A 27,786-nucleotide genomic window follows, 5' to 3' on the forward strand; every position below is an offset into this window, starting at 1 on the left:
GAGCATCGCTGGGTGTGACCTAAAAAGCAACACAACAACAACTGGAGTAGACCTAACAATGGAAGTGAACCTACACACTGAAACTGTAAGGCATCGCTAAAATAAATCGAAGACATACATTCAGTATTCACAAAAGGAAATGCGTTATTAAAATGACGTTCTTAAGGCGATCCATAGACTCAACATAATGCCCATGAAAAGTACTGATGGCTTTTTCAACAGCTGTGAAATGTCTATGGAACCACAAAATGTCCAATATAGGAACAAGCCTCCCTGTCTCAAAAACTACATTACCAGGCTGGAGCTATAGCATAGCAGGTAGGGCAGTTGCCTTGCGCCCAGCCGACCCGGGTTCAATTCCCAGCATCCCATATGGTTCCCCAAGCACTGCCAGGAGTAATTCCTGAGTGCATGAGCCAGGAGTAAGCCCTGTGCATCGCCGGATGTGACCCAAAAAGCATTAAAAAAAAAATAATAATACCTACATTACCAGCAACAGTAATGAAAACAGCACCACAGCAATTACAGCACTACAGGAGAGACCCTGAGCAGAGCCCTGAGCACTTTAAGTGTGACCCAAAAACCAAAACCAAAATAAATTACACCAACTATGAGAGGTACAAATTTACAGCAAAAACTAAGGGCTACACAGAGGGTAATATGCCATGGGTTCAACGGACAGTACCTGTGGGTCCCTGAATACTGCCAGGATTGACTTCCAAGCATTGAGGCAGAAGTAGCCCCTGAGCAATGCTAAGTGTATACCAAACCAAAAGAGCTCTTAAAAAATATAAATGAACACAAACTAAAATTACAAAATAGAATTCCTTAAGACTTTGGACTGAAAAAGATTAGGTAACACACAAAAGCATTAACCATTAAAGAAAAACTGACAAATGGATTTCAGAAAAAATGAAAAACTTTAGTGAAAGCATTTTAAAAATGAAGCTACACGGGGGCTGGAGCAATAGCACAGCGGGTAGGGCATTTGCCTTGCACGCGGCAGACCTGGGTTCGATTCCCAGCATCCCATATAGTCCCAAGCACCGCCAGGAGTAATTCCTGAGTGCAGAGTCAGGAGTAACCCCTGAGCACTGCTGGGTGTGACCCAAAAAGCAAAAAAAAAAAAAGAGGCTACATATAGCCGATAAACATTTACCAAGACTAAAGCCACAAAGATGAGTATCCATTAAGTGGCTAATAGATGGGGTTAAAAGTGAAAAGATCAACAATCCCCAGGCTCGCTAGTGAGAATGTACAGTAAATTTTCACATGTTTCTGTTGGAACTTAGTTTTTTTTTTAAGTTAAACATAGAAAACATGGGAATGTGGCTCACTGAGAGAGGGGCCACCCAAACTTCTGAGTGCAGTCCCCAGCATAAAAGCAACCCCAGCACAGCACCATCAGGTATGCAATTTCCAGTACTGCAACACTATAATCCGTGTGATGCTAACATCCAACACTAAAGTATAAAAGCCAAATGAGGGGCTGGAGAGATAGCACAGCGGGTAGGGTGTTTGCCTTGCATGCAGCCAACCCGGGTTCGATTCCCAGCATCCCATATGGTCCCCTGAGCACCGCCAGGAGTAACTCCTGAGTGCAGAGCCAGGAGTAACCCCTGTGTATCACCAGGTGTGACCCAAAAAGCAAAACAAAACAAAAATTCAGGGTGGAGAGACAGTACAATGACGAAGGTACTTGCTTCACATGAGGCTGATCCCAATCTCCTGGTCCCCAACACACTACCTGGAGTAACCAGGGCACCTCTGAATATGGCCCATAGCCTCCTTGCCCCCCCCCCCACACACACACACAATCCAGGGATCTAGAGATAGTTTAGATCTGAGAGCAGTTTCTCAACCTTCCCCAACTGTGGCTCCTTCTGATCTTGCTTCTTTCCTGATACCCCTTCTTAACAGCTTACCCCCAAGTCCTGTGTGATGGCTCCCATTCATGTGACTTTTCATTTGTGGTTCCCTTGGAAGATCCTGATTTGGCCCCTGGTTTAGAAACACCATCTTAAAGCATATACCTTGGAAGGGTAAGATCCTAAGTTAAGCCCCAGTGCTGCTGCACGCTCAGAGCATAGTTCCCATTCTGTCCCAGGCAAAGATCAGCTCTGTGCTCACTGGTTCCACACATGATCTCTGGTAGAACCATGATCAACTGTGTGAGCAACCAAACCAAAAGGGTGCCTGCCAGGAGTAACTCATGAGCACAGAACTAGGAGAAGCCCTGCAGAACCAGCAGAAGCCCTGAGTACCACTGGGTACGGCCCAAAAACCAAAACAATAAAAAATTAGAAATAAGATAGGGGCACTCCTATATTTATTGCAGCACTATTCACAATAGCCAAAATCTGGAAACAACCCAAGTGCCCAAGAACACATAAGCAGATAGAGAGAATGTGGCACATCTACACAATGGAATACTAACTATGCCACTGTAAGAAAAGATGAAATCATGGCATTTGCTGCCACATGATGGAGCCCGAAAGTGTACAGAGTGGAGGAAGAGGAAGACACAGAATGATCTCTCCATATTTGGGATATGAAGAAACAGAGTAGGGGAATAACCAATATCTAATGATAACAAAAACTGAGAACTAATCTTCAGTAGGAAGCTTACTATGGGAGAAGGGGGGAAGTGGATGACACTGGGTCAATAGTAGAGGAAGGCAGACACCTGGGTGGAGGGTGTAATGCTGGAATATTTCATGTATTAAATTCTACTAATAATAGTTTGTAAATCATAGTGCTGGAAATAAACAAATTAAATAAGATAACAATAAAGAAGAGAGAGAGCTCAAGAGGTGGAACACATGCTTTGCCTATAGGGGATCCAGGGTTTATCCCTGGTACCATGCAACTTTTTCACACCTCAGAGAGAATACCCCTCCCCCACGCACAGAGTAAGGAATATCCCCCAAATTAAAAACAACAAAGAGAAAGGGGGAAATAATATGTGGATTAGTTCATTTTCAGAGTGCTTACTTCCTTTCCTTCTTTTTATAGTCTCTGACAGAATAGATTCTGTCCTACCTGAGGGGAAGACAGGCCTTGAGCATAAGGTGGTAGACTGTTGTTCTGATCCATGATATTCACTTTCTTCTTGGCAAACCAAACCCTCTGGAATTCACCTCAGCATTCACTCTTCCTAAAGCATCCCAGCACAATCTTCTTAGCAACTTCCTCAGTTCTCTGGGTTATCTCCACGTTCACCAAGAAACAGTAGTGCTGCTTGAAACAAGATTGAAGTAAAATGTAAAAATACAGATGAGTGGCACAGCCTTATAAACAAGTTTCATGGTCATACTCTCTCTCACACACACATACAAAAGACCCCCAAAATAATGACATTTGGAATAAATTTCTTTTAAACTTTTAATATTATTCCTTTCACAACCTGTTTTTGCACAAAAAATTGTCATAGGAAAAAATTCTTTTGTTAAATGTTTGATCTCAATGTGTTTAAATTATTATTAAAGTGGCCAGGAAGATAGTACAACAGGTAAGATATTTGCCTTACATGTGGCCAATCCAGGTTCAATCCCCAGCATACCATTTGGTCCCAGCCCTCCGGGAGTGATCCCTGAGCAAAGAGCCAGGAGTAATCCCTGAGCACCACTGAGTATGGCAAAATAAAATAAAATAAAACAATTAATTCACCATTAAAACTTTAGAGAAGGGCCAGGAAGACAGAGGTCAATGACTGGTCATGATTATTATGATGTGCAAGGCCCTGAGTTCAACCCCAAGCCTCATTATACACACATCCCCCCACCCCCAAAGCAAGGTGGTTCCCTAACACCTGAGCACAGAGCCAGGAGTAAGCCCAGAGAACTGCCAGTAAACCCAGAGTACTGCCAGGCAGAGCATGTAGGAGCCATAGACTTAATCCCAAGCACAGCAACATCCTGAGCACCACCGTGTGGCCCAAAAGACAAAAAAGTAAAAGTGAATAAATGAGCACGAGTATTTATAATCCTGGCAGAAATATTTATCAAAACTTTCATACACCCAGGCCATATTCAGGAATACTGGCGGGGGGTGGGGGGGGGAGAGGGGGGCCCGCGGGGAGTGCACACCTGATGGTGCTTAGAGGACTGTGAAGGGTAAGGGCTGGGGCTGGGACCTGGGACTCCAGCACAGGCATTGCTCCAGACATTTGAGTCATCTCCCCACCGCCAGGTCCAGGTTTTTCAATATTCCAATCAGTTTTGTATTCTTCATAATCAATGTCTTCTGTGCAATAAACTGAACTGAAGCCAATCACAAATTTATTGAGCTACTATTTAAGTGAAATATTGTAATAAAAGCTTTATAGACACAATAATTATTTTATTAGTTAATAGTTACCTCTTTAGAACACAAATACAAATTATGCTCATACTGGGCTCTGTTTATGTGACCTCCCTCTACTGGCTACACACTTAAAATTACTTTTAGACTAATGAACCAAATGCCTTTTGTTCAGTTTAGTTCAGATAGACCTCTAACTTCTTGGGTCTGCTATGATCAACAACATAGGGTTGGCAAACTAAAACATCAAGAACAGCATCTAGCAATACGAGTCATAAATAAAACTATGTATTCTAGGGTTGGAGCGATAGCACAGTGGGCAGTGTGTTTGCCTTGCATGTGGCCAACCTGGGTTCGATGCCCAGCATCCCATATGGTCCCCTGAGCACCACCAGGAGTAATTGCTGAGTGCAGAGCCAGGAGTAAACCTTGTGTACTGCCGGGTGTGACCCAAAAAGGAAAAAAAGAAAAAAAGTATTCTATGAATAAAAAGCATTTATTCTATGCTAACTGTATGCTATTACATTTAAACATATTACATTTAAACATCATTATGTAAGAAGATGTTCCTGTGCAGAACCTACCTGTCTCCAAGTTACAGGCTGCCTATTAAAGACAGACATGTACTTTAAGTGCTGGCTAAAGTATGCACTCAGGGGCTGGAGCGATAGCACAGTAGGTAGGGCATAGGGCGTTTGCTTTGCACGTGGCTGACACAGGTTCGATTTCCAGCATCCCATATGGTCCCCTGAGCACCACCAGGAGTAATTCCTGAGTGCATGAGCCAGGAGTAACCTCTGTGCATCGCCAGGTGTGATGCAAATAAATAAATAAAGTATGCACTCAGACACATGCTGGATAAACAAACAAACAAACAAACAAAAAAGCTCACAATCACACTGAGTGGACAAAAAGCCCCAAAGAAAGGAGAAGAAAAAGACCCTGTCTCAGAAAAATGTCAGAACTGCTAACGGAAAATTATACCTTTTCAAACAATTATTATCCTATAACATCAACAACAGTTCTGCAAATCAAAGATAGCGTCTGGCATCAAAAATTCAACTTGACGGGCATGCAATTAACAGCAAAATGTTAGCACTAAAATAGCAAGCATGTACCAGGTAAAGCTTTTTTTAAGTTCAGATTAAGCTTTTTGAGTCTAGAAAGCTGCAAATGTGTCTTGCAATCTCTGCCTTTAGCTCTGTGCCTGGAAATGAGTATGTAATCATAACTGGCCAAGTGTCTTGAAAATGAGTGTTGTCACAAAGCATGAACATTCTCACTCGGGACTAGTAACGTGAGCAGGAATCTACAGATCAACACTCCAGGCAAAAGATGAATCGCAAAAAGACCCACGGACATAACAAGAAAGCATGTGGTGTGGTGCAGAGTGGAGTGATCAGTTTAGCTGGCAGTAAGAAAAGTTCCTCCAAGGAGGGGAGGGGGAGAGAGCAAATCTACGTTGTGTTATCGTGATTTAATCGTTATTACAGTCATACCAAAGAGAAGGGTTTGTAGTGCAGCAGTAGGTATCTGGGAGGACCAACTGCGTGGCCAGCCTTTCACCTTCAGCACCAACCCAAGCCGAGGGGCCCGGACCGATTCCCAGCACCGCCAGGTGTGCCCCCCCCCGCCCAACACCGCCGGACGCAGCGTGTGACTTCAGACTGCTGGGGTCCCACGGGGCGGCGAGCTCCGCCTGCTCCGCTGCCGGGGTCCGGCGGTGCGTGACAAGGCGCAGCCGCCCCGCTGCAAGGAGACTAGGCGCACGCGCCAGCAGGGCAGACCCCTACCCTTTCCGCTGGGCCCCCCTGCTTCTCTCCCTGAAGTCCTGAGGCGACTTGACCCGCCCCCCCGAAACCGTAACAGAAAAGACACGAGTGGCAGCCCCTCGCGACAGGCCGAGCGTGTGCGCCTGGGCGCGTGGCCCCCGCCCCGAGCCCGGCACGGGACGGAGCCCTGACAGCGCCGCGGCCGCGCTCAGGCGAGAGGCGGGCGGGAAGGGCCGAGGGGCGACGGACGGGCCTTCGGGCCCCAGGAGTCCGCAGACGGCCGTTCCGGGCTGCCGAGGCGCCCGCTCGCCCCGGCCCGGAGACGCGACCGGGCCGCCCCGCCGCGAGCACGGCGGGGGAGAGACGCTCGCGGGCGCGTCTGCGGACCCGCCCCCAGGAGGCCGCGGCTCCCCGAGCCCCACCGCCTCTGCTCCGAGCCCACCGGCGGCCGCGGCTTCGGAACCGTCTCCCGGCCCGGGGCGCTCCCGCTCCTCGCCTGCTGGCTAGCCCGAAAAGGCGCACGCTCGCCCGCTCCGCAGGCGGCTCCGCACGCTCGCCCCGGGCCGCCGCCTCTGGGCCGGCCGCGGACGGCACCGGGCGGGACTCGCGGCCGCTACCGGCCGGGCCCGGCGGCACGAGCGGGAAGGTCCCGCGCGGCCTGCGCGCCCTCCGCGCCGTGTCCCGCCGCCGCCAGGCCTCGCTGGCGCGGTCGCCTCCGCACGCCGCCTCAGAAAGGAGCAGAAACGGAAAGGCCGCTCACCTGGCGCCTCGACGTCCTCCGCCAGCGGGCGAAGGCCAAGGCAAGGTGCAACGGGCCCGGCGCCCGCCACCGCGACCCTTCCCGACCCGACTTAACTTCTGGCGCGGGTTGAAACGTCACTTCCGCCAGCCCCACCAGCGGCTTCGGAGGCTTCCCCCGGCCCGAGGGGCGGTCGCGGTAGTGTGGGCGCGCGTCACTTCCGTTGTGTCGCGATCACTTCCGGCTTGCCCGCGGGAGCTCGGCGTCAGGCACGGCGGCCCGGGCCGGCGCTCTAGACTTCCGGGGCGAGGCCTCGGCGACAGCGCGCGTTCTGATTGGTCGTCGCTGGATCTAAGCAGGAGGCCGCCTCTCAGATGCGGCCGGCCGGCGGGGGGCCCTGGCTTTTTCGTGGCCTTGCCGGCTGTCTGGGCAACGTCGGCGCCTCTCGGAGGGCATGGTCCACGAAACACTTGCGCGGTGTGGGCTCTCCGTGTGTTCTTCGGGTATTGGCTCCTGGACACGTAGGATGGTGAGAAACACAGAAACCGCCCCGTTTGCAGATGCAGCCGTAGTTCTACCGGTTTTGTGCCCTTTCACCTGGCACAGAGCACCGCAACGTTCAGGCTTGCTCAGACTCTGCTACTAAATGGTGGTTCAGTAGGACACTGTCGTATTATTATGCTTGTTAGTTTACTTATTCTGCATTTTGTGTAGTGGACTTGAGAACTCAAGCATAGGAAACGTATGATCTTTTTTGTATCCAGGATACATACTATCTGAATCACACAAGGGATGGCCTCCTTACCCATCAAAGACAAATGCCTTACCTTTTGTTTGCAATAATGCATAGGAGAAGGGGATACGGTGTCACCCCTCTGGTGAACCTGTGAGGCGAGTGGAGCAGTATCTTGATGGTGTCTTGAGGCTTCCTGACCCCAAAATTGCCTCTGTGCCTCTGGCCAGATCCCAACAACTTGGGACCAAGTTTCCCAAGAAATTAAATGGCAAAAGCTAGGTATGTGGGAGTCACACCCACAAACCACCTTCAACTCAGTTATAAAAGCTCATTTATCGGCCTTACTTCAGAGACCCATCAATCTCGAAAGAGATCAAAATCAGGTCATTTAAGCACATTAACAGTCATGATTCAGAGACTCACAAATGAATCTCGGAAGAGAGCAGCATGCTGCAGAGATGTCCCCACACCCCATGCCAGGCTGATTGCACTATGCACCTCGGAGAGGGGGCAAGTATATACCTTTGCTTGTCCCAAGTGAATTCCAGCAGCCACAAACCTAAAGAACTCAATCTACACCATGCTCAGGGTCAACCTCCACAGGCTTGTACTGAGCCCTTCCCCCTCCACACCCAATGAGAATGAATCCACTGAAAAACCCAGGTATGTGTCTGTGACTGAAAACTCCAGGCTTCACGGAGTTAGGGATGGGCAACCTCCCCCTATCTCCCTGCCCTACCAGTTCCCTGGCAGTCAGACCCAAGGACTGCCTCTGGGCACCATTTAAGCGTATTAATGACCATGATTTGGAGACTTGCAAATGAATGTTCCCAGGAGAGAGCAGCACATCACAGAGATGCCTCCATACCCCAAATATTTTTAAAAATTCTAGGGGCTGGAGTGATAGTACAGCGGGTAGGGTGTTTGCCTTGCACACACGGCCGACCTGGGTTTGATTCCCAGCATCCCATATGGTCCCCTGAGCACCACCAGGAGTAATTCCTGAGTGCAAAGCCAGGAGTAACCCTTGTGCATCGCCAGGTGTCACCCAAAAAGCAAAAAAAAAAAAAAAAAAAAAAAAATTCTAGAATTTCAGGAGTGCGCAGCCACTTTGCACTGTAGCACTATGGCACTGTCCTCCTGTTGTTCATCGATTTGCCCGAGTGGGCCCAGTAACATCTCACAAAAAATTGTGAGACTTGTTACTGTGTTTGGCATATTGAATACATCACGGGTAGCTTGCCAGTCTTTGCCATGCGGGCGAGATACTCTCGGTAGCTTGCTGGGCTCTCCAAGAGAGGCAGAGGAATTGAACCTGGGTCGGCTGCGTGCAAGACAAATGCCCTATCCGCTTGCTATCACTCCAGCAAGTAACTGAAATTCTAAAATTGTCCAGTAATCACTTCCAGATTGCCTTAAAACTCACAAGTTAAAGTGCATAATTCTTAATATTGTTCTCTCAATTAATTAGCCTAGGTATACAGGTTCCTATTACAATAATATTACTATTATACTAATCTTGATTTTACAGATCTCTCTGGATTCAAATAAACCAATGAAACATAAAATAGTATAAAATAGAGGGAGTAAAGAAAGACAGGGTGTCACCGTATTCTGTGGTAGATGAAAATTCATATGTTCTTATATAATCTCTGCCTGGGAGCTAAGACAGAACATTCTGAGGTTTTCTGGACAGAAAAAAAGACCCAGCCCTTGCCCTTAGAAACTTGCTTTTTTATTTCTATGACCTTGAGAGGATGACTTCATCTGAGTCTTTTTTTTACCTCCAAAAAAATTGAGTTTCTGCTCTATGTGAGTACATAGTAGCCGCTGGGTTTATCTCTACAAATTACCCTTAAGTGGATTTTCCCCCTGAATCCATATCAACTGCTTTTCTGACCAGCCACTTTTGCAGCTACGTGAAATCTCATACTATGCATACTAAGCAATACAAAAATTATTTAGCATCTGCCTATGGAGCAGGCTTGGGTGGTGGTGGGAAAATTAGAAATAATGGTGGAGGGAATTGGTATTGAAATGCTGAATATAAATATTGTGAACAAATTTATGAAAATAAAATTTAAAACATTTTTTTAAAGTAAGGTGTAATTCTTGCCTGCTTCAGTCAGCTTGATGTAGGCAGGCAGGCAGATAGGGGAGGCCCCCTCCCAAGGCAATGGCAGTAAATCTCCTGGGAAGTAATAGCCCTGACCTCATGGAGAAGTAACTGGCATCAGTCCACCAGTCTGTGACAGACCCTGCAGAGGCTGAACCCCTACAGGGATGACAGCAGAAGAAATAGGGATCAATTAAGAACCTGAAAAAGATTGGCCAGAAACTCCAAAGCTGTTCCTTTGACACCTGACCAACCCCTACCTGCCCAGAAAAACTCCAGACTAAGGCTTCTTAAGAATATGCATATATAACCACAGCACCCAAAAGGAGAGTGAGAACAAAAGGGAATGCCCTGCCACAGAGGCAGGGTGGGACGGGGGGTGGGATGGGGGGTGGGAGGGATACTGGGATCCGTGGTGGTGGAAAATGGGCACTGGTGGAGGGATGGGTACTTGATCATTGTATAATTGAAACCCAAGCACAAAAATTTCTAAGTCTACAACTGTACCTCATGGTGTTTCACTAATAAAAATTAAAAATTTTTTTAAAAAGAATATGCATATATAAACCAGCCGTGAGGTATTCGATATGCCAAACACAGTAACAAGAAGTCTCACGATGGAGACGTTACTGGGCCTGCTCAAGCAAATCAATGAACAACGGGAGGACCGTGACCTTGACCTTAGCCAAAAGGAGAGAGAGAACAAGAGGGAATGCCCTGCCACAGAGGCAGGGGGGATGGGGGATGGGGTGGGAGGGATACTGGGATCCATGGTGGTGGAGTGTGTAAACTCACACAAAGGGGGCACGGCACACAGTGGCGGTGACTCTATCTCTCCCGCTGCCCGCGTTCGGTAGTGTCACCCTTCTTCCCCCACCCCGGGGAGGTCGATGGCGATGGTCAGGCGGAGGAAGGAAACGAGGGCCAGGCTGGTTGGTATTAGTCGTAATTTATTCTGATTCTCTCTCCATCTACACCAGTCTTCCTTCTCTGCCTCTGCTCCCTGCTTCTTCCTCCCCCATGCTACTTCATTCTCCTTCTCCATCCCCCTTCATCCTCCTTCTATGGAGTCTGGATTCTGATCCCTCTTTCTCTTTCCTTCTGACCTCTGCTTCTTCCTTCTGATCCCCTTCTGATTCCTTCTCCTTCCTCCTGACCTCTGCTTCTTCCTTCTGACCCCTTCTGATCCCTGCTCCAACCCCAGCCCACTCCTACAGTCTAGTAAATCCTCTCTCCATGAGGAATTGGGGGAACAATTACACATAGGTGGGTCACAATCAATAGGGGTAGAAATCTTAGCCTCAGGGAAAGCCGCTCCTAGGACAGATCCTTTCTCAGCAGGAGGACCCACCCTAGAGCAGAATCTCATGGGTGTGTTTCCCCTCTCCTTGTCCACAAGCATATAAGAATATATAATATAAATCATTTTGTATGGATACAGTAAGAAATATCTTAAACTTATAGAATTGCTCTCCTAGGGCCATCTCGATCTCAGACTACAGTGCTCAGGCCAGATAGTCTTTCTCACCTCTAGCAGGATCCTAGTCTCGTCGTTACCTTTGGATCATGACAGCATTTGTCTATGATCAAACTTATAGTTAAGAATCATGGCACTCGCCGAATACACATCTGACAAGGGGTTGATATCCAGGATATACAAAATACTGGTTAAACTCCATAAGAAGAAAACATCCAACCCCATCCAAAAATGGGGCAATGAAATGAACAGAAACTTTCTCAAAGAAGAAATCCGAATGGCAAAAAAGCACATGAGAAAATGCTCTACATCATTAATCATCAGGGAGATGAAGATCAAAACCACAATGAGATACCATCTCACACCTCAGAGACTGGCCCACATTCAAAAGAACAAAAGCAACCGATGCTGGCGCGGATGTGGCGAGAAAGGGACACTCCTTCACTGTTGGTGGGAATGTCGACTGGTTCAGCCCTTCTGGAAAACAGTATGGACGATTCTCAAAAAATTAGAAATTGAGCTCCCATTTGACCCAGCAATACCACTCCTTGGAATATATTCCAGAGAGGCAAAAATGTATAGTCGAAGTGACATCTGCACTTGTTTGTTCATTGCAGCACTCTTTACAATAGCCAGAATCTGGAAAAAACCTGAGTGCCCAAGAACAGATGACTGGTTAAAGAAACTTTGGTACATCTACACAATGGAGTACTATGTAGCTGTTAGAAAAGATGAAGTCATGAAATTTACATACAAGTGGTACATCATGGAAAGTATCATGCTAAGCGAAATGAGTCAGAAAGAGAGGGATAGACATAGAAAGATTGCATTCATCTGGGGGATATAAAGTAACAAAATATGAGATTAATACCCAAGAATAGCTGAGATCAGCACCAGGAGGATTACTCCATAGCTTAGTGGCCAGTCGGGCATTCTAGAGGAAAGGGCAGCTCAGATAGAGAAGGAAACACCAAATAAAGGGTGTTTGGAGGATCCTCCCAGGAGGGGAGATGCATGTCGAAAGTGGACTATGGGCTGAACATGTTTGCCACTCAATGCCTCTTTTGCAGACCACAACACCCAAAAGGAGAGAGAGAACACAAGGGATTGCCCTGCCACAGAGGCAAAGGGGGATGGGGGGATGGGGGTGGGGGGGATATTATCCATGGTGGTGGAAAATGGGCACTGGTGGAGGGATGGGTATCTGATCATCGTATAATCAAACCCAAGCACAAAAAATTGTAAATCTACAACTGTCCCTCATGGTGTTTCACTAATAAAAACACACACACACACACACACACACACACACACACACAAAGAATCATGGCACTTTGGCCTGGCCCATTTCAATGCCTGGAGCGATAGCACAGCGGTAGGGCGTTTGCCTTGCACGCAGTCAACATGGCCGACCTGAGTTCGATTCCTCCACCCCTCTCGGAGAGCCCAGCAAGCTACCAAGAGTATCTCGCCCACACGGCAGAGCCTGGTAAGCCACCCGTGATGTATTCGATATGCCAAACACAGTAACAAAATCTCCAATGGAGACGTTACTGGGCCCGCTCGAGCAAATCGATGAACAACGGGAGGGCCTTTACCTTTACCTTTACCATTTCAATGCCAGGGTAGCTCACCGCTTGCCCTGGGTCCATTCAGTCCCTCGTCGGGACCCTGCTTTTGGGGTGTTAGGAACTAAGGGCAACTGAGGCTTAAATCGAGAAAGCAGATGCCTGGGAGTGAACAATATTCAAGGCCAATCAAATCCTAAGTTACAAAGCATAATGTTAACGGTCTTCCTGTATCTATACAAAAAGGATGTTGCTTTAAAGTAAACTGTTCATAAGGCATAAGGAGAGGAGAAAGGCAATATTTCACTCATACATATAAAATCATAGATTTCTGGGAAGCTTATCTTACAAATTAACAGTCTGATTAAGGGGAAAGCTGATTAACTGGGTGGGAAGGAGAGCATAGAGAAGACTGTTTACAGATAAACACAATAGAATGGAAGTGCCTCAGGAGCACTGTGATTGGTGTAACCAGATAAACCTAAGCTCCTTGTACTCCAACAGTGGAGGATGGGCATTGGTGGAGGGATGGGTATTTGATCATTGTATAATCGAAACCTAAGCACAAAAATTTGTAAGTCTACAACTGTACCTCATGGTGTTTCACTAATAAAAATTAAAAAAAAAAAAAGAACAAACAGTGCTGGCTTGGATGCAAAGAGAAAGGAACTCTCATTCACTGCTGGTGGGAATGCCTTTATGGAAAATATTTTTAAAAAATAGATTCTTAAAAATAAAGTAGACTTGAGCTTCCAAAAAAAAAACCAGCCTTAAAAGCCATTTCAATACTTCTCCATCTTTGGAGAAACCCACACTCTTCCTTGAGTGTTTCTCTCTCTCTTTCTCCTCTCTCTCTCTCTCCCCCTTCTCTCTCTCTCTCTCTCTCTCTCTGTCTCTCTATCCCCCACCCCTCCTTTCAAAACCTCCAAATAAAATGTTTTACTTCACTGCTTGCTTGTCTACTCCTGAATTTTTTTTCTTCGCGGTGAAACAAGAACCCCAAAAACCCTGGGTGAGGTCTGGGACTGGCCTCTCTTTCCTGCAAAGAGCAAATCCTTGCTCCAGCCTGAGTCCGTGGATCCCTGAGAAATTGGGTGGTGAGGATCAACTCCCATGCCTGGCCGACCAAGTGAACTTCAGGTGTGGCTTGATGGCCACCTGGTGGGGCCAGCAGGGCTCAGGCCCATACGGAGCAGGGGCTCATCGCAGACTTTACCAGTCCTAGTCTTCCCAGTGGGTCCCAGGTGCTGGGGGCGGATGGGGAGAAAGCGACCGACTTTCTCCTTCCTGCTTCACACAAGTCACCTAGAGGAGCCCACCAACATCAAGCTTAATAGTGGCTGAACACATAATAGTACAGCTACATTTAAAAAATGCAGAGGAGAGTTTATTTATATATTTTGTTTAATTGGCAATGCAGGTGGGGGGCGGGCAATCACTTTAATCTGTGTACTCTCTAGTCCCTGAGCGAGTACTTCTCAAATAGATAATTCCTCAGTAGTTTCTCCTGGAACTTGGTTCCAGGGCTGGAGAGATAGTACAGGGGTTAAGGTGCTTGCATTGCAGACAGCAAACCTGGATTCCTAATGTCAGTAGTGCTAAGTTCACTGTTGTGGAGAGATTACCCAAAAAGTCTCAAACACGCTTGCTTGCTGAACTTAAGAGCTTTTATTTACTTGTAGGGGCTGCCAAGCCTAACGAGGGTCTCAGTGCAACAAATAGCCTGGAACCAAAGTCCAGGCAAAGCTTTTTATACATTCTTATATCCTGCTTGGTAACATCAATTAGATTTCTTCTAACCAAGCAAGAAGCAGAGTATAGAAGCCAGACATTTGCGGTTAGCTTTGAATGGTTAAAAACTTTCCTAGGGGCTGGAGCGATAGTACAGCGGGTAGGGCATTTGCCTTGCATGTGGCCGACCCAGGTTCAATTACTAGCATTCCATATGGTCCCCCAACACCGCCAGGAGTAATTCCTGAGTGCAGAGCCAGGAGTAACCCTTGAGCATCGCTGGGTGTGACCCAAAAAGCAAAAGTAAATAAATAAATAAATAAAAACTTTTCTATTTGGCAGCTGAAAATAGCAATGTGTGATAACTACTCCGTCCAATCTCAGATTATTCTTAGGGCATCCTGTCCGTGTCCTTGGGGTGTCCCATCCCGCTTCCCAGCTGTCTTTTAGCCGCTGCCTGCTTTTCTTCGGGTTACCTCATTACACTGCCAACCCCTGCCATGAATCATCTCTGAGCACAGTCAGGTGTGGTCCCAAAATCAAAATGTACATTTGGGGTCAGGGGTTGTTCCGGAATTGTTAGTAGAACCCTGCTTACCTAAGTGTAGTCCTGATTTACAACAGAAAAAAATGGGGAGAAAGGCGGTGTGTGTGTGTGTGTGTGTGTGTGTGTGTGTGTGTTTGTGTCTGTGTATAAGATATTCCAAGTCAACTAGTTTTGTTTTCTGAACACACCACTGTGTGCTCAGGGGCTTGGGAGTAACTTCAGTGGTTGAGGAATTGATCTTGTGCCTCCCACATGTACAGGAGCACTGACGCTTTTAGTTATCTCCTTGGGCCTATTTTTGAGGATGGAAGTTGGGGCTACATTAGTGGTACTCCTGGCTCTGTGCTCAGAGGTTGGATTTCTGATCAACCTGTGTCTCTTGTATTACTACCTTAACCTGTGTACTAGCTCTCTGTCCATAAAACTTTTTTCTAACTGTAAACTGTAACTCCTACTTAAACACGTGCGTCAACATATGTACAAATTAATAGTGGTTTTAAATCAAGAAACTTGCCCTCGTTGGAATACCCTCCCAGATTCAGGCGCCCATCTCATTCTCGGCCAACTCCTATCGCACTCCCAAGATACGCAACATGGCACTCTACAAAACGAGTCATTCAGGCACATGTCTTTTTACGAGGTCACAAATCACAAGTCATCCTCTTATTCGTAGATCGCCTCCAGCAGGCCCCAGTAACATCTCTTTCATCCTAGCCCTGAGATTATATTCAAGGCTCTTTAGGAGAATGAGACCCATCATTGTTACTGGTATTTGGCATATTGGGTACACCACGGGGAGTTTGCCAGACTCTTTTCCGAGGTGGTCCAGGTTAATTTTGTTTATATTGGACAACTGTGACATGTCCCCTCATTGGAATCCCGTTTGCGTGCCTTAACCATTCTGCTGCTATGGTCGTGTGGCTCATTTCCCACTGAAGACTACCAAGAGCGAGGCTCTTGGGACTTTCCTGCGCAGGGCTTCTGCAGGTCCGTAGGCGGTGCGTGTCTCCATCTCTTCCGGGACGCCAATGATGCCCTTTCAATGGGGAGCTTCCGGTTTTCAGTCCACTTGGATTCTAGTGTCCTCTTCTTCCGTGGTTTTGCCAAGTTTTGGACGGCCAGACCCTGAAACTTGAGCCCATCCGAAGAGAATCGGATGTTTTCGTAGCATCCTGCAAGAAGGACGCCGGCCAGGCGGCGGCGCTGACCCCGGGACCAGAGACGCGTGCCAGAGCGGCGGAAGGAGCTTCCGGCGGAAGTGGCGCTACTTCCGGCCGGCCGCCATCTCGGCGTGAGACAGCAGGAGCCGAGCCTACCGGAGCGCCTCGGAGCGCCCCGGAGCGGAGCCGAGCCGAGCCAAGCGAACCGAGCCAAGGGAGCCGAGCCGAGCCATGCTGTCGTCTGCGGCCGTGTTCCCGGGCCCCGGCGGGGACCTGGCGCTGCAGCCTCGCTGCGACGCGGGCCCCCTGCAGCAGCGCTTCTCGCCCTACGCCTTCAACGGAGGGTAAGGGCGCCTGCGAGCGCGGCGGGCGCCTTCCCGGCCGGCGGGGTGGCGGGCGGGCGCGCTCGCGCGGGGCGCTGCCCTTGGCGGTGAGCCGCGGCCGCGCGGTCCAGTGTTGTGCCTTTGGCTGGGCCGAGCGGCACGGATCGTTGCTTGTCCGGGTTAGCCGCCACTTCCGAAGGGAACCTCGCGTCTGGGCTCCGTCCTCCGTGGACTCGGAAGTGCCCTGCCCTGCTCCGCGCAGGAAACGGCCCCCGGGGCGCCGAGCCGGGCGAGCTCCCCGCGGGCCTCCCCAGAAGCGGGCCCTGCCCCGCCGGCGGGCGGGCGCGCGCCCCGCTCGCCGGCGCCTGCTTGGCTCGGACGGGCACGGTCCTCCCGCTCGGCCGGGCGCGGGGTGGGCGTGGCTGCAGGGGCCCTGGCCGAGGGTCCCCGCTCACTCGAGCCCGCCGGGAACTGGAAGCCGAATTGGTGGGTTTCGTGCTCCGGGCCTGTGCTTGCTGTTTGGTGCACTCCCAGGTGCCATCCTTGCTCGGCGCGTTTGTTCGGTGAGGCACTGTGTGTCTTTCCAGCCTAAAGGCACCCTAAGCTACGGTCCCGGCGTCAGCTGGAGGCCATACATGCAGAGCGGACACCTCAGCCTGCTGAGCTCCCCGGCCAGCCCCCTCCAGGCCACGGAGAGCTGGGCCAGCCTGGCACGGTTGGTGTGTGTGAGACGGGCCTCCCGGAGCGGCATCAGCGCTCACACCACAGCCGCAGACAGGAGCATCGCAAACAGCATTGCTGGATGCCCGTTGGGGTTTGAGCACTGGTATCGGGACTTTGCAGTGACTCATTCGATCCTTGCAACATCTGAGCTTATTAGCCACTATCACGATTTTCTTTTCTTTGTTCTTGTGCGAAGGCTCCAACCCAGGTCCTCGTGTTTATGACTTTTATGTGACTTTTCTGTTACTTTCTGCTGAAAACCCGTTAGTGGTGTTCTCTGTTTTCTTAGGGAATGCTGAATAGTTTTCCCCAGGTTACTGTAGACAGGGATCTTTTTTCCTTGGTCTTTTGCAACTGACTCCTGTGTGTGCTTTTTTTTTTTTTTTGGTTTTGATGGGGTGGGGGTACTCGTTGGACCACACCTGGCAGTGTTAAGGGGTTACTCCTGGCCCTGCACTCAGGAATTACTCCTGGCAGTGCTTGAAGGACTTTATGGAATGGTCGTTGCCCTACCGGCTGTATGGCCCGTATCCACTGTTTGTCCTTCTAATAGATTTTATCCCAGGTGCTGTTGATCCTTGAGCAACACGGTTTTAAACTGTGTAGACTCACTTTGCTTTCCCTCCCTTTCCTTGGTTGGTACTTATTGCTGCAGGGTACCAGGGCTCACGGACACTTGGTCATGATGCTTACACACTTGGTTGCAGTGCACAGGGGAGGGGGAGGGGGTGACGTGCACACTTGATTATGGTGCTCTGGGGCACCCACACATAGAATCACACCGGCAGTGCCAAAGATTAAACTAGGAGGTACTTACCTGCATGCCACTGAGCCACATCTCCAGGGCACCTAGTCAACAGGTGACAAAAACTTGTGGTCGCAAATACTCTTTCCTATTTTCTGTTTTGTTTCGGGCCATACCCACTGTGCTTGGGGCTTATGCCTGGCTCTGTACTCAGCGATCACTACTGTCAGTGTTAGAAGGATCCTGTATGGTGCTGAGGATTCAAACTGGGGTCCACCACATGCAAAGCTGTCAAGTGCTTTTACCTCTTGCATTATGTCTCTCCCATGACTTTCTTAACCTTATCTCTAGTCTACTCTGTAGGAACACTTGGATAAACAGGGATCCAAAGAGATAACTAAGTTGCATGCAAAGCATGCCTTAGGCATTTAGGGAGCTGGATTTGATCCTCAGCACTGCATGGTTCCTTGAACACTGCCAGGTGTAGCCCAGAGAATAACAAAAAGAATACTGAATGTATCTATATCTAGATATAGTTATAGATATATAGAGATGGCACTGTTTACAGTAGTTACTAGGTTGTTATGTATATTCCTTTACTTACCTTTAGCACTCAGATCTTGTCCAGAGTGATCGTGTGTGTGAGTGTGTGTGTGTGTGTGTGTGTGTGAGAGAGAGAGAGAGAGAGAGAGAGAGAGAGAGAATCAACTGTGTTACTTTGGGGGTTGTGTCATATGCAGTTTTTCAACTGAAAGAGAGCAGAAAGGGAGGTTCGTTGGCCACCCCCCGTACCCCATACCTGAGTTGTTTACTGGTCAAGTGTATAGGTTCTGGATTATACCCTTATTGGAAAGACATCATTACCGTGCAGAATTCATTAATTTTTCTTTCTTTTTCTTTTTCTTATTTAGCACTGTATTGGCAATTGCTGGAGAAGATTTTTCGATTGTTGCCTCTGATACACGGTTGAGTGAAGGATTTTCGATTCATACACGGGACAGCCCCAAATGTTATAAATTGTAAGTAAATATTTGTATGGACACGCCAGAATTTAATGAGACCCATCTCCTCATACACCCCCTCATAGACATTTATATTGGTTTTTGTTTTGACAGGATACATTTTTAATAGTGGAATTACTGAATGAGTAATACAGATAAATTTGGCCAGATAGTGTCAAGTGGCCTACTGAGAAAGTTAGATCCTTGTGCATTCTTTCCCAGTAACCAAAAGAACATGTTTTCCACAATCTCACCAGTGTTCAGCATTATAGCCAGACTAGTAAATCATAGCTTTTTTTTATTTAATTTTTTATTAAATAACCGCAGTTACAAAGTTGTTCATGATTGGTTTTCAGTCATACAGTGTTCCAACACCCATACCTTCACCGGTGTATATTTCTTACCACCAGTGTCTTCAGTTTTTCTCTAGGCAATACCCCTTCCCCCACCCCCCGCCTGCCTCTGTCCACAGTAGGCACCTCTAGGTAGATAGCTATAGATATCTGTGTCTCTCTGTCTCTCTCTCTCTGCTTCTGGGCATTATGGTTTATAATACAGGTACTGGAACATTATCATGTATATTCCTTTACTTTCAGCACTCAGGTCTTGTCCAGAGTGATCATTACCAACTATCATTGTCATAATTGTCATGATGGTCCCTTCTCTATCCTAATTGCCCTCCCCCCAGCCCCAGCCCCATACACACACATAACACCAACTTGTGGCAAGCTTCCAACAGTGGACTATTCCTTCCGGCCCTTGTTCTATGCTCCTTAGGTATTAAGTCTCATACTATGGTTTTTTATATTCCACAAATGAAAGTAAATCACATCTTGATTAGATTCTGATTTCTGAGTGATGGAAGGCACTTTGTTTATAATACTGTAGGCTTTACTCTGTGACTTCTACACAATTTACCCCTCTTTATTATGTTGATGCTTTTCCCTTCATAGACTAATGAAGTTAGAATTGAACTTCAGGAGTTGTAGAGATTTAGGGATTTAGTTTAGGGATTAAGGCACTTAGTTTGAATATGGCTAACCCTAGTTGAATCTCTGGTACCACATATGATCCCAAGCACTGCCAGTTGTGACCCCTGAGCACAGTGCCAGAAATAATCCCAGAACCTTCACTAGATATGCACAAACCTCACCCCCACTCCCAATTAGACTTTAGTTTCAGTGCGGGTGGTTTGGTTTTTCTTTTGTGGGGGGGTTCCCACCCTGTGGTGCTCAGGGCTTACTTTTCACTCTGCACTCAGGTATCATACCTGGCAGGTTCAGGGACTATATGGGGTGCCAGGGATCGAATCCAGTTCCACTGAATGCAAGGCAAGCGCCCTACCCGCTGTACTGTCATTCTAAGCCTAGTTCCAATGTGTTACTGTTTCCTTTTCCTAACCATTAATATTTTTCTGTGAGAATATTTGCATGTTTTTATGTTGTTTCCCAGAGTGGGTGGTACTACCCTCCCCCCATTCCCACCCCCGCAGGAGATGGGGATGGTGCTGGGGTGTAGGGCAGTCATTAGTCTCGGGTACAGTGGGATAGGAGACACTTTCTGTCCCCTTGGAGAAGGTAGATTTCAAGGGGGGTATTAAGTGATGATTCTGGTCCCACCCTGAGAAAGGAACAGTAGGCCAAGTAAGTTTAGGAATCTCTGCGATTCATTTAGTTAATGAGTAAGATGTCACTGTTTCCATTCCCCAAAATAGACGTAGAAGTTTTAATGTAAGATTTTCCCAGGACATGTTTGCTCTCCTGTGTAACCAGCTCAGTTCCTTGAAATGTGCTTTTTACAGAACAGACAAAACAGTCATTGGATGCAGTGGTTTTCATGGAGACTGTCTTACCCTGACAAAGATTATTGAAGCAAGATTAAAGGTAGTTGGTTTATTTTTGTATATATCTACACTATTGAAAAATCGAGTCTCTTAAGCAGAAATTAGAAGGACTAAGCCAGAAGCTTGAGGTAGAGGAATATTTTAGCCATTATTAGTTAACACTTGGATAGATCTTGTTGCTGGCTAGCTGAGGGAGAAGAGCATAGGAAACAGATGGGCTAGAAGAGAGAAAAAGGGAAGAATTAGGGAGGAGTTAGAGAACAAGACTAATTCAGTATTGCTTACCTGCTTGACTTGATATGGGGTTGGGAGGCATTTGGGAATGAGAAACAGGAACAAACTTGATAAAAATAAATGCATATCCAAATTTTTATTATGGCTTCTTTAGGTGTTATATAGTATTAGTTTCAAATGGTTTCCAAGAAAACAATACAGTTGACACTTGAATTTACATCTGAGAGGGTACACTTGCCAGAATATTGTAAATGGATGGCGTGGGATACTTAATTTTCTTGTGATTTCCTTAACATTTTCTTTTGTGTAACCTATTTAATTGTAAGAATACAGTGTATAGTATGTGCAGTATGTGTGGATTGACAATTTTATCATTGAGGCTTCCAGTCAGCAACAGTTTTTTGGATAAAGACACTGGTTTCAGCTGCACAGTGTTTTAGTGTTCAAAGATCAGCTTTGGTTTGGGCTGCACTGGTGTCGGCTTAACTACAGTGATGGAACAGCATGCAGTCCTTAGTTGGCAGCAATACAGAGTTGTAGTCGGGTACTGCTTCACATAACTACAGTGTCCAGTTTTTCAGAGCAGTCAGTATTTATATCATTATTATCTTTTAGTTTTCTGCTGCAGTTTTGTGATGCTTTTTTTTTAAATTTTTCTTACTTACATAATAAGTCCATAAGTGTCACATGAGAAAAATTAGCTGGAGCAATTCACTCTGTTCTGCCTATTTGTAACAAATGAATATATTATACATGAATGATGTCAGAACCATTGGAATATGTGATGAATTTATTTAACTGACCTTTTTTTGAGTTCAGAATTGACCCAGTGTTTGTTGATTGTTGACCCCTAATCAGGATCTTTACTTGGATACAAAGCTTCATTGACTTGAGTTTATTGCCATACGGTTTCTAATATTTTCTTTTTTTTTTTCTTTTTTCTTTTTGGGTCACACCCGGCAATGCACAGGTGTTACTCCTGGCTCTGCACTCAGGAATTACTCCTGGCGGTGCTCAGGGGGATTCTGGGAATCGAACCTGGGTCGGTTGTATGCAAGGCAAACACCCTGCCTGCTGTGCTATTGCTCCAGCCCCATGAATATTTTCTTTTATATTGTTTTGGGGAAGCACATAGCAGTGCTTGGGTGCTCAGCTCTATAGAGATTATGGGTCAGTCCTTCTGGTTGTTGGGAATTGTATGCAATGCTGGCTGTGGTGCTGAATTTGACTGCATGCAAGGCGGTCACCTAACCCCTATACCATTTATGCAGGAACCAGCTCAGATTCTAATGGATATGTTATCAGTGGACGATGTAGGATAAAAATTAACAAAACAAGGAACAGGGACTTGAACTTAATGCAGTTTGTTTTGAACTTTTTCTTTTGTACATTATTATATAAATGTATTTGAATAGAATCTTGGCTATGAAATGAAAATAAAATTCTTGTCTGTCTTTTGGGTCACGTCTGGTGATGCTCAGGAATTACTCCTGGCTCTGCACTCAATTTCTTCTGGCGGTACTTGGGAGACTATATGGGTAGCAGAGGATCCAATCTGGGTCTGCCACATGCAAGGCAAATGCCCTACCAGCTGTGCTACTGCTCTGGCCCCTGAAAAAAATTCTTTATATACCAATTTATCTGTAGATAAATTTGATGCTTGCTGTGATACTAACAAAAATTGGTGAATTTAGCTTCATCTTGTATTTGCATTTTTGTAGACTTTGTAGATTTTTTTTTCCAGAATTCTCAGTCCGTTGGATGATCCAGTATTCTCAAGAATATTGTATGAAATCTAGGATTGAAAATCACTGTATTACCTTCCTAAGATTTTGTTCTGTTCTCAAGGCCAGGGAATAGTACAGGAGTTAATGCTCTTGCTTTGCTTACAGCTGACTACAGCTTGATAACTGGTGCCATATATCCCCCCTAAATCCCCTCACCTCTGCCCCCTACCCCAGCACCACCAGGAGTCAACCCAGAGCACTTTAGGTATGGCACCCCAAAAATCACAAACACAAAATGTTTTGTTGTCTTACCCAGTATATATTGATGCCATAAAGCATAAGATAGCTGTCCAGAACAAGAATCATTGAGAGTGTGGGTTCTGACCTCATTTCTTCTGTAAAGAAAGGGATTACATAGAAGTCTGGTGAGTGTCAGCATACTTTATATATACAGGCCTGTGCAATCAGCATTTTGGGTTTATGAGCTATTTGGTCTTTGGCAGCTTCAGTTTTGTTTGACGCAGAAGCAAATGTAGATGGTAGGTAAAGAGTAAAGCTTGACATATAGAGATAGGGAGTAGTCTATAGCTGGCATCGAACTCCAGTCTGGAGTTCTTGAGGAGGAGAACTGACTCTTAAACCTCCCAAGGTTTGATCATATTTCTGGTTCTTACTAGCAGTCCCTGAGAAGAAAATAGCATGAAAAATGATCTTCCAATGAGAGTGCTGAAAGCAAGCTTAAAAATATTATAGCTTCCCCTAAGTAATAGGTCTTAACAGATTTTTTTTTGTTTTTTGTTTAATAAGAAACCACACCTTCAATTTTCCAGGGGTGGGGCATGGGACTTCATGTATCAAACTCCAACTATGCAAGTCACGCATCTGCCAATGTGCCACACCCCGGGCCCTGACAGTTATCTAGAGATGTAGCAAGTGGTATAGGAAAGCTCCTGTAGTGAATATTAGGTAGTCAGTAATAACTTTTTTCCTCAAGATGTTATATGAGTCAGTTGACCATTTCTGGTTTAATCTTACCATACAGTGTTATCGTAAGAGATAACCTTTCTTTCCCTGTCATAAGATATGTTTGTTCATACTTTTCATTGTCAGTATGTTTGCCTCTGATTCCTGTTGTTAATTATTGCAGATGTATAAACATTCCAATAATAAGGCCATGACTACAGGGGCAATCGCTGCAATGCTGTCTACAATTCTTTATTCAAGACGCTTCTTTCCATACTACGTTTACAATATCATCGGAGGTCTAGATGAAGAAGGTACAATTCTTTCTTGAAAATGAGGGGATAGAAGGGCACCTGGGTTGGTGGAGGGCACTGACATTGATAGTGGTTTCAAAGGGGAAACATGCTGTATATGAAATTTGTCGTTTTGTTTTTGAGACACGGGGCTGCTGTGCCTAAGCCTTGCTCTGCCTCTGTGCTCAGAGGTCAGTCACTTCTGGCAGGATTTGGACCATCAGACCATAAGCAGTGCTGGGGATTGACCCCTGGTCAGCTGAGTGCAAGGAAAGCACCATACCCACCGTGCCCTGTCAAGTACCAGAAACTCACAATTAACAACATTGTAATGTAAATCACGCGCCAAAATCAAAGTTCTTAAAATGAAGATGGTAATATTTCTCAGGTGTGTCTGTTTTAGTCTAGATGTGAAATAACAGTAACACCTTTCTTTCCCAGCATTTTCGTTTAACAATAAAGAAGAAACTAAAGATAAATGGGAAAGAAACAATTATTTGGAGATTGTAGCAAGGGGTATAGCAAAGCTCCTGTAGTGAATATTGGGCAGTCAGTAATAACTTTTTCTCAAGATGTGTGAGTTCAATAGACCGTTTGTAGCTTAATCTTATAGAAAGAGCTCTGATCTGGGACCAAGAGAACTAGTATAGAAGTTAAGGCTTTCCTTCGCATAGCTGACCATGGTTCCATGGTTTGATCCCTTGTATGGTCCCGTGATCACCAATAGGAATGATATCTGAGCACAGCAGACAAACTGCAACCCCCCCTCTCCCCCAACCCACACCTCCAGAAACAGTCCTAATATAAAATAACAGCTCTGGCAGGGCTGGAGGGTTGGAACTCCAGGGACCATACACGGTGCCAGGGATTAAACCCAAGTCCACCTACAAGCAAGGCAGGTGCCCTGCCCTCTGTTAAAAGTGTCTCTTTAACGCTTAGATCACACTTCTCTTTTTTTTGTTTTTTCCTTTTTGGTTCACACCTGGTGGTGCTCGAAGAACAATATGGGATGCTGGGGATCAACCCGGCTCAGTCATGTGCATGGCAAACACCCTACCAACCATACTATTGCTCTCGCCCTTATATCACATTTTAACCAAAAGTAATTCCACTGTGATTTGTGATTATGATCAGAATGCACTGCAGCTCATGGAATCTCTTTTCTTCTCTCAGGGAAGGGAGCTGTCTACAGCTTTGATCCTGTGGGGTCCTACCAGAGAGATTCCTTCAAGGCGGGGGGCTCAGCAAGTGCCATGCTGCAGCCTCTGCTGGACAACCAGGTAAGATGTTTGACCCGTCTCACCCAGATGTCTCTCAGTGTTATACCAATTCTCCTGTGGCCACCCACCATAGCCAGGCATTAAACACATTTGGGCATGTGCACGGCAAGCACATTAACTCTTAGACTGTCTGTCTTGTCAGCCCCAAGCCATTGTTTCTTTTTTCCAAACCTGATTGGGTCAGTACTTTTGATTACCATTACCTAAAGAAAATACCTTTTTTTTTTTTTCATTTCACCCTAACTCACTGTTTCTGTGTCACCAAATTTTCTTTGCGTTTTTGGGGATCCCACTCTAGAGTCTGTTCCCAATTCAGTACTCAGGAGTCATTCCCAGCCGTGTTTGGGGGGCTCATGTGCCAGGGATAGAAAGAGCCTCAGCTATAGGCAAGACAGGTGCCTTGCCCCCATATTATCTCTCCAGTGTCTCTTATTTGGTTTTCTAACTTTCCAAATATATTTTAAATATGATGCCTTTTCCATTGGTTAAATACATGACCACATCTGAATTGGTAGGGTGTTTTTTGTTTTGTTTTGTTTTGTTTTTTGTTTTTGGGTTCCACTGATAAGCAATAAGGTTACACAATAAGCCAGTGCTCGTGGCTTATTCCTACTTCTTTGCTCAGGGATCATTCCTGGTAGGGCTCGAGGACCATAAAGGGTATATATAGGATTAGAACTGTGTTGGCCGTATGCAAGGCAAGTGCCCTCCTCACTGTACTATAGCTCCAGCCCCACTGTATTATTTCCTAGTGGCCTTTTTGCCGCCAAACTTAACTCCTACTCCTTACTTCTCTGAAATTTATTTCCTGTACTTACATGTCTGTTGCTCCTCTGCCTAGTCTTCTTTCACTCTGCATCCCATGCAGGCCTGCCTTGTCTCCAGTCTTTGCACACACCTCCTGTGTCTACAGTGGTATTCAGTTCCAGCACACCCTTTGCACATGCCACCCACCTCCATGAGTGTATCTTCTGCCCACTTCTTTCCATTTCCATAGGGCTTCTTGTGGTTCTCCTGGCCCTCCCATTCTTTTCATCCTAGGTAATACAGTGTACATTGTGAGGAAACACTGCCTATATGTGTCCATGTCTAAGTATGCTTCTAAAGAGCAGGAGAAACCTTATCTCAGTGAACATTGGATGGCTTTCGTGTAGATGTGATTGATCCAGGTTTGGAAGCATTTCAGCTGAGGGACCTCTAGAAACTGAGGTGTCTTCATTTGGGTTCCTCGCAACACGTGGAGGACCTGGGGAACGTTGTCACCTGCTGTAGTGCAGCAGCCCTGGTGCTTCATCTCTAGTTTCTTGTTCCATCAGGTTGGTTTTAAGAACATGCAAAACGTGGAGCATGTCCCACTCTCCTTGGACAGAGCCATGAGGCTGGTGAAAGACGTCTTCATTTCTGCCGCTGAGAGGGACGTGTACACTGGGGATGCTCTGCGGATCTGCGTCGTGACCAAAGAAGGCATCCGGGAAGAGACCGTCCCCCTCAGGAAAGATTGAACTTTGTTGTGTTCCCACTCACTGGAGTAGGTTGGTTTTGTACCTTGGGACTATCTGGCTAATTTGTCTCATTAAAAAATAAAATCCAAAGCACTCGTTTCACTAAAACCTAAGTTTTTCCATTTTATTTTCGTAAAGTTGTTCACACAGTAATTGATTACATTCAATATTTCAGCACCAATCCCACCACCGTTACACCTTCCCTCCACCATTATTCCAAATTTTCTCACCACCACTGAAGCCTGCCCTACAGGCAGATGCTAAATATATTTTGCATTACTTTTTATGAATAGCATAGTCTGTCACGCAGCCGCAAAAGCAGCTGCATACTTCTGAATGTCTAGCACTGTAGCACTGTCCTCCCGTTGTTCATCGATTTGCTCGAGCAGACCCAGTAACATCCGCCGTGTGAGACTTGTCACTGTGTTTGGTGTATGGAATGTGAAATGGGGAGCTTGCCAAGCTCTGCCGTGTGGGCAAGATACTCTCGGTAGCTTGCTGGGCTCTCCGAGAGGGGCGGAGGAATCGAAACTGCCTCGGCCAGGACGGCTGCGCGCAAATTTTAAATAATTGGGTTGGGAGACATCTCTGTGGTGAGCTGCTGACCTCTGAGATTCGTTTGTGATCTCTGGATCGTGGTGTTAAAGTGCTTAAATTATACCAGAGGCAGTTCGTGGGTGTGATAGCCAGAACACTGAATGGGCGGGGAGATGGGGAGGGATGGTCCATACCTGCCTGCGGCCTAGAGTTTTAAGTCACTCTCCCACCTTCCTGGGTTTTTCTTCTGGAGGTTTGTTTGGAGATAGGTTCATTTGGAGGAGAACACCTGCTCCATCTGAGGTACCCTGGTGAAATCAGCACAGCACAGGGTGGAGACATCTCTTGCGAGCTGCTGTCTTCTGAGATGCATTTCTAAAACCTCTTCTAAGTGAGACGGATTTTAATAGTAGAGTTTCTTCTTCCTTTCATTTTCTTCATTTTTCTACTTTTCTATCTTCCAGACT

The 27,786-nt window shown here is 46.5% G+C and overlaps 2 protein-coding genes across 2 annotated transcripts in view; one reads left to right on the forward strand and one right to left on the reverse strand.

Moving 5' to 3' along the window:
- Nucleotides 1-6,941, reverse strand: part of TBP (TATA-box binding protein) — a 36,385-nt gene extending 29,444 nt beyond the window's left edge. Inside the window, exons 1-2 of the mRNA XM_056124885.1 lie at nucleotides 6,835-6,941; nucleotides 3,043-3,237 (exon numbers count right to left, since the gene is read on the reverse strand). Coding sequence (XP_055980860.1) covers nucleotides 3,043-3,096 — 54 coding nt within the window. The 5' untranslated portion in view covers nucleotides 3,097-3,237; nucleotides 6,835-6,941. The remainder of the gene's footprint in view (nucleotides 1-3,042; nucleotides 3,238-6,834) is intronic.
- A 9,406-nt stretch (nucleotides 6,942-16,347) lies between these two features.
- On the forward strand, nucleotides 16,348-26,890 carry PSMB1 (proteasome 20S subunit beta 1). The gene is made up of 6 exons (XM_056124905.1): nucleotides 16,348-16,492; nucleotides 18,851-18,958; nucleotides 20,742-20,823; nucleotides 23,892-24,021; nucleotides 25,174-25,280; nucleotides 26,597-26,890. Exons 1-6 carry the CDS (start codon nucleotides 16,380-16,382, stop codon nucleotides 26,780-26,782), a joined length of 726 nt encoding a protein of 241 aa, XP_055980880.1. The 5' UTR covers nucleotides 16,348-16,379; the 3' UTR covers nucleotides 26,783-26,890.
- The last annotated feature ends 896 nt before the right edge of the window (nucleotides 26,891-27,786 follow it).

The sequence above is a fragment of the Sorex fumeus genome, unplaced genomic scaffold (assembly GCF_029834395.1).
Source record: "Sorex fumeus unplaced genomic scaffold, SorFum_2.1 ptg000052l, whole genome shotgun sequence".
Taxonomy (NCBI): domain Eukaryota; kingdom Metazoa; phylum Chordata; class Mammalia; order Eulipotyphla; family Soricidae; genus Sorex; species Sorex fumeus.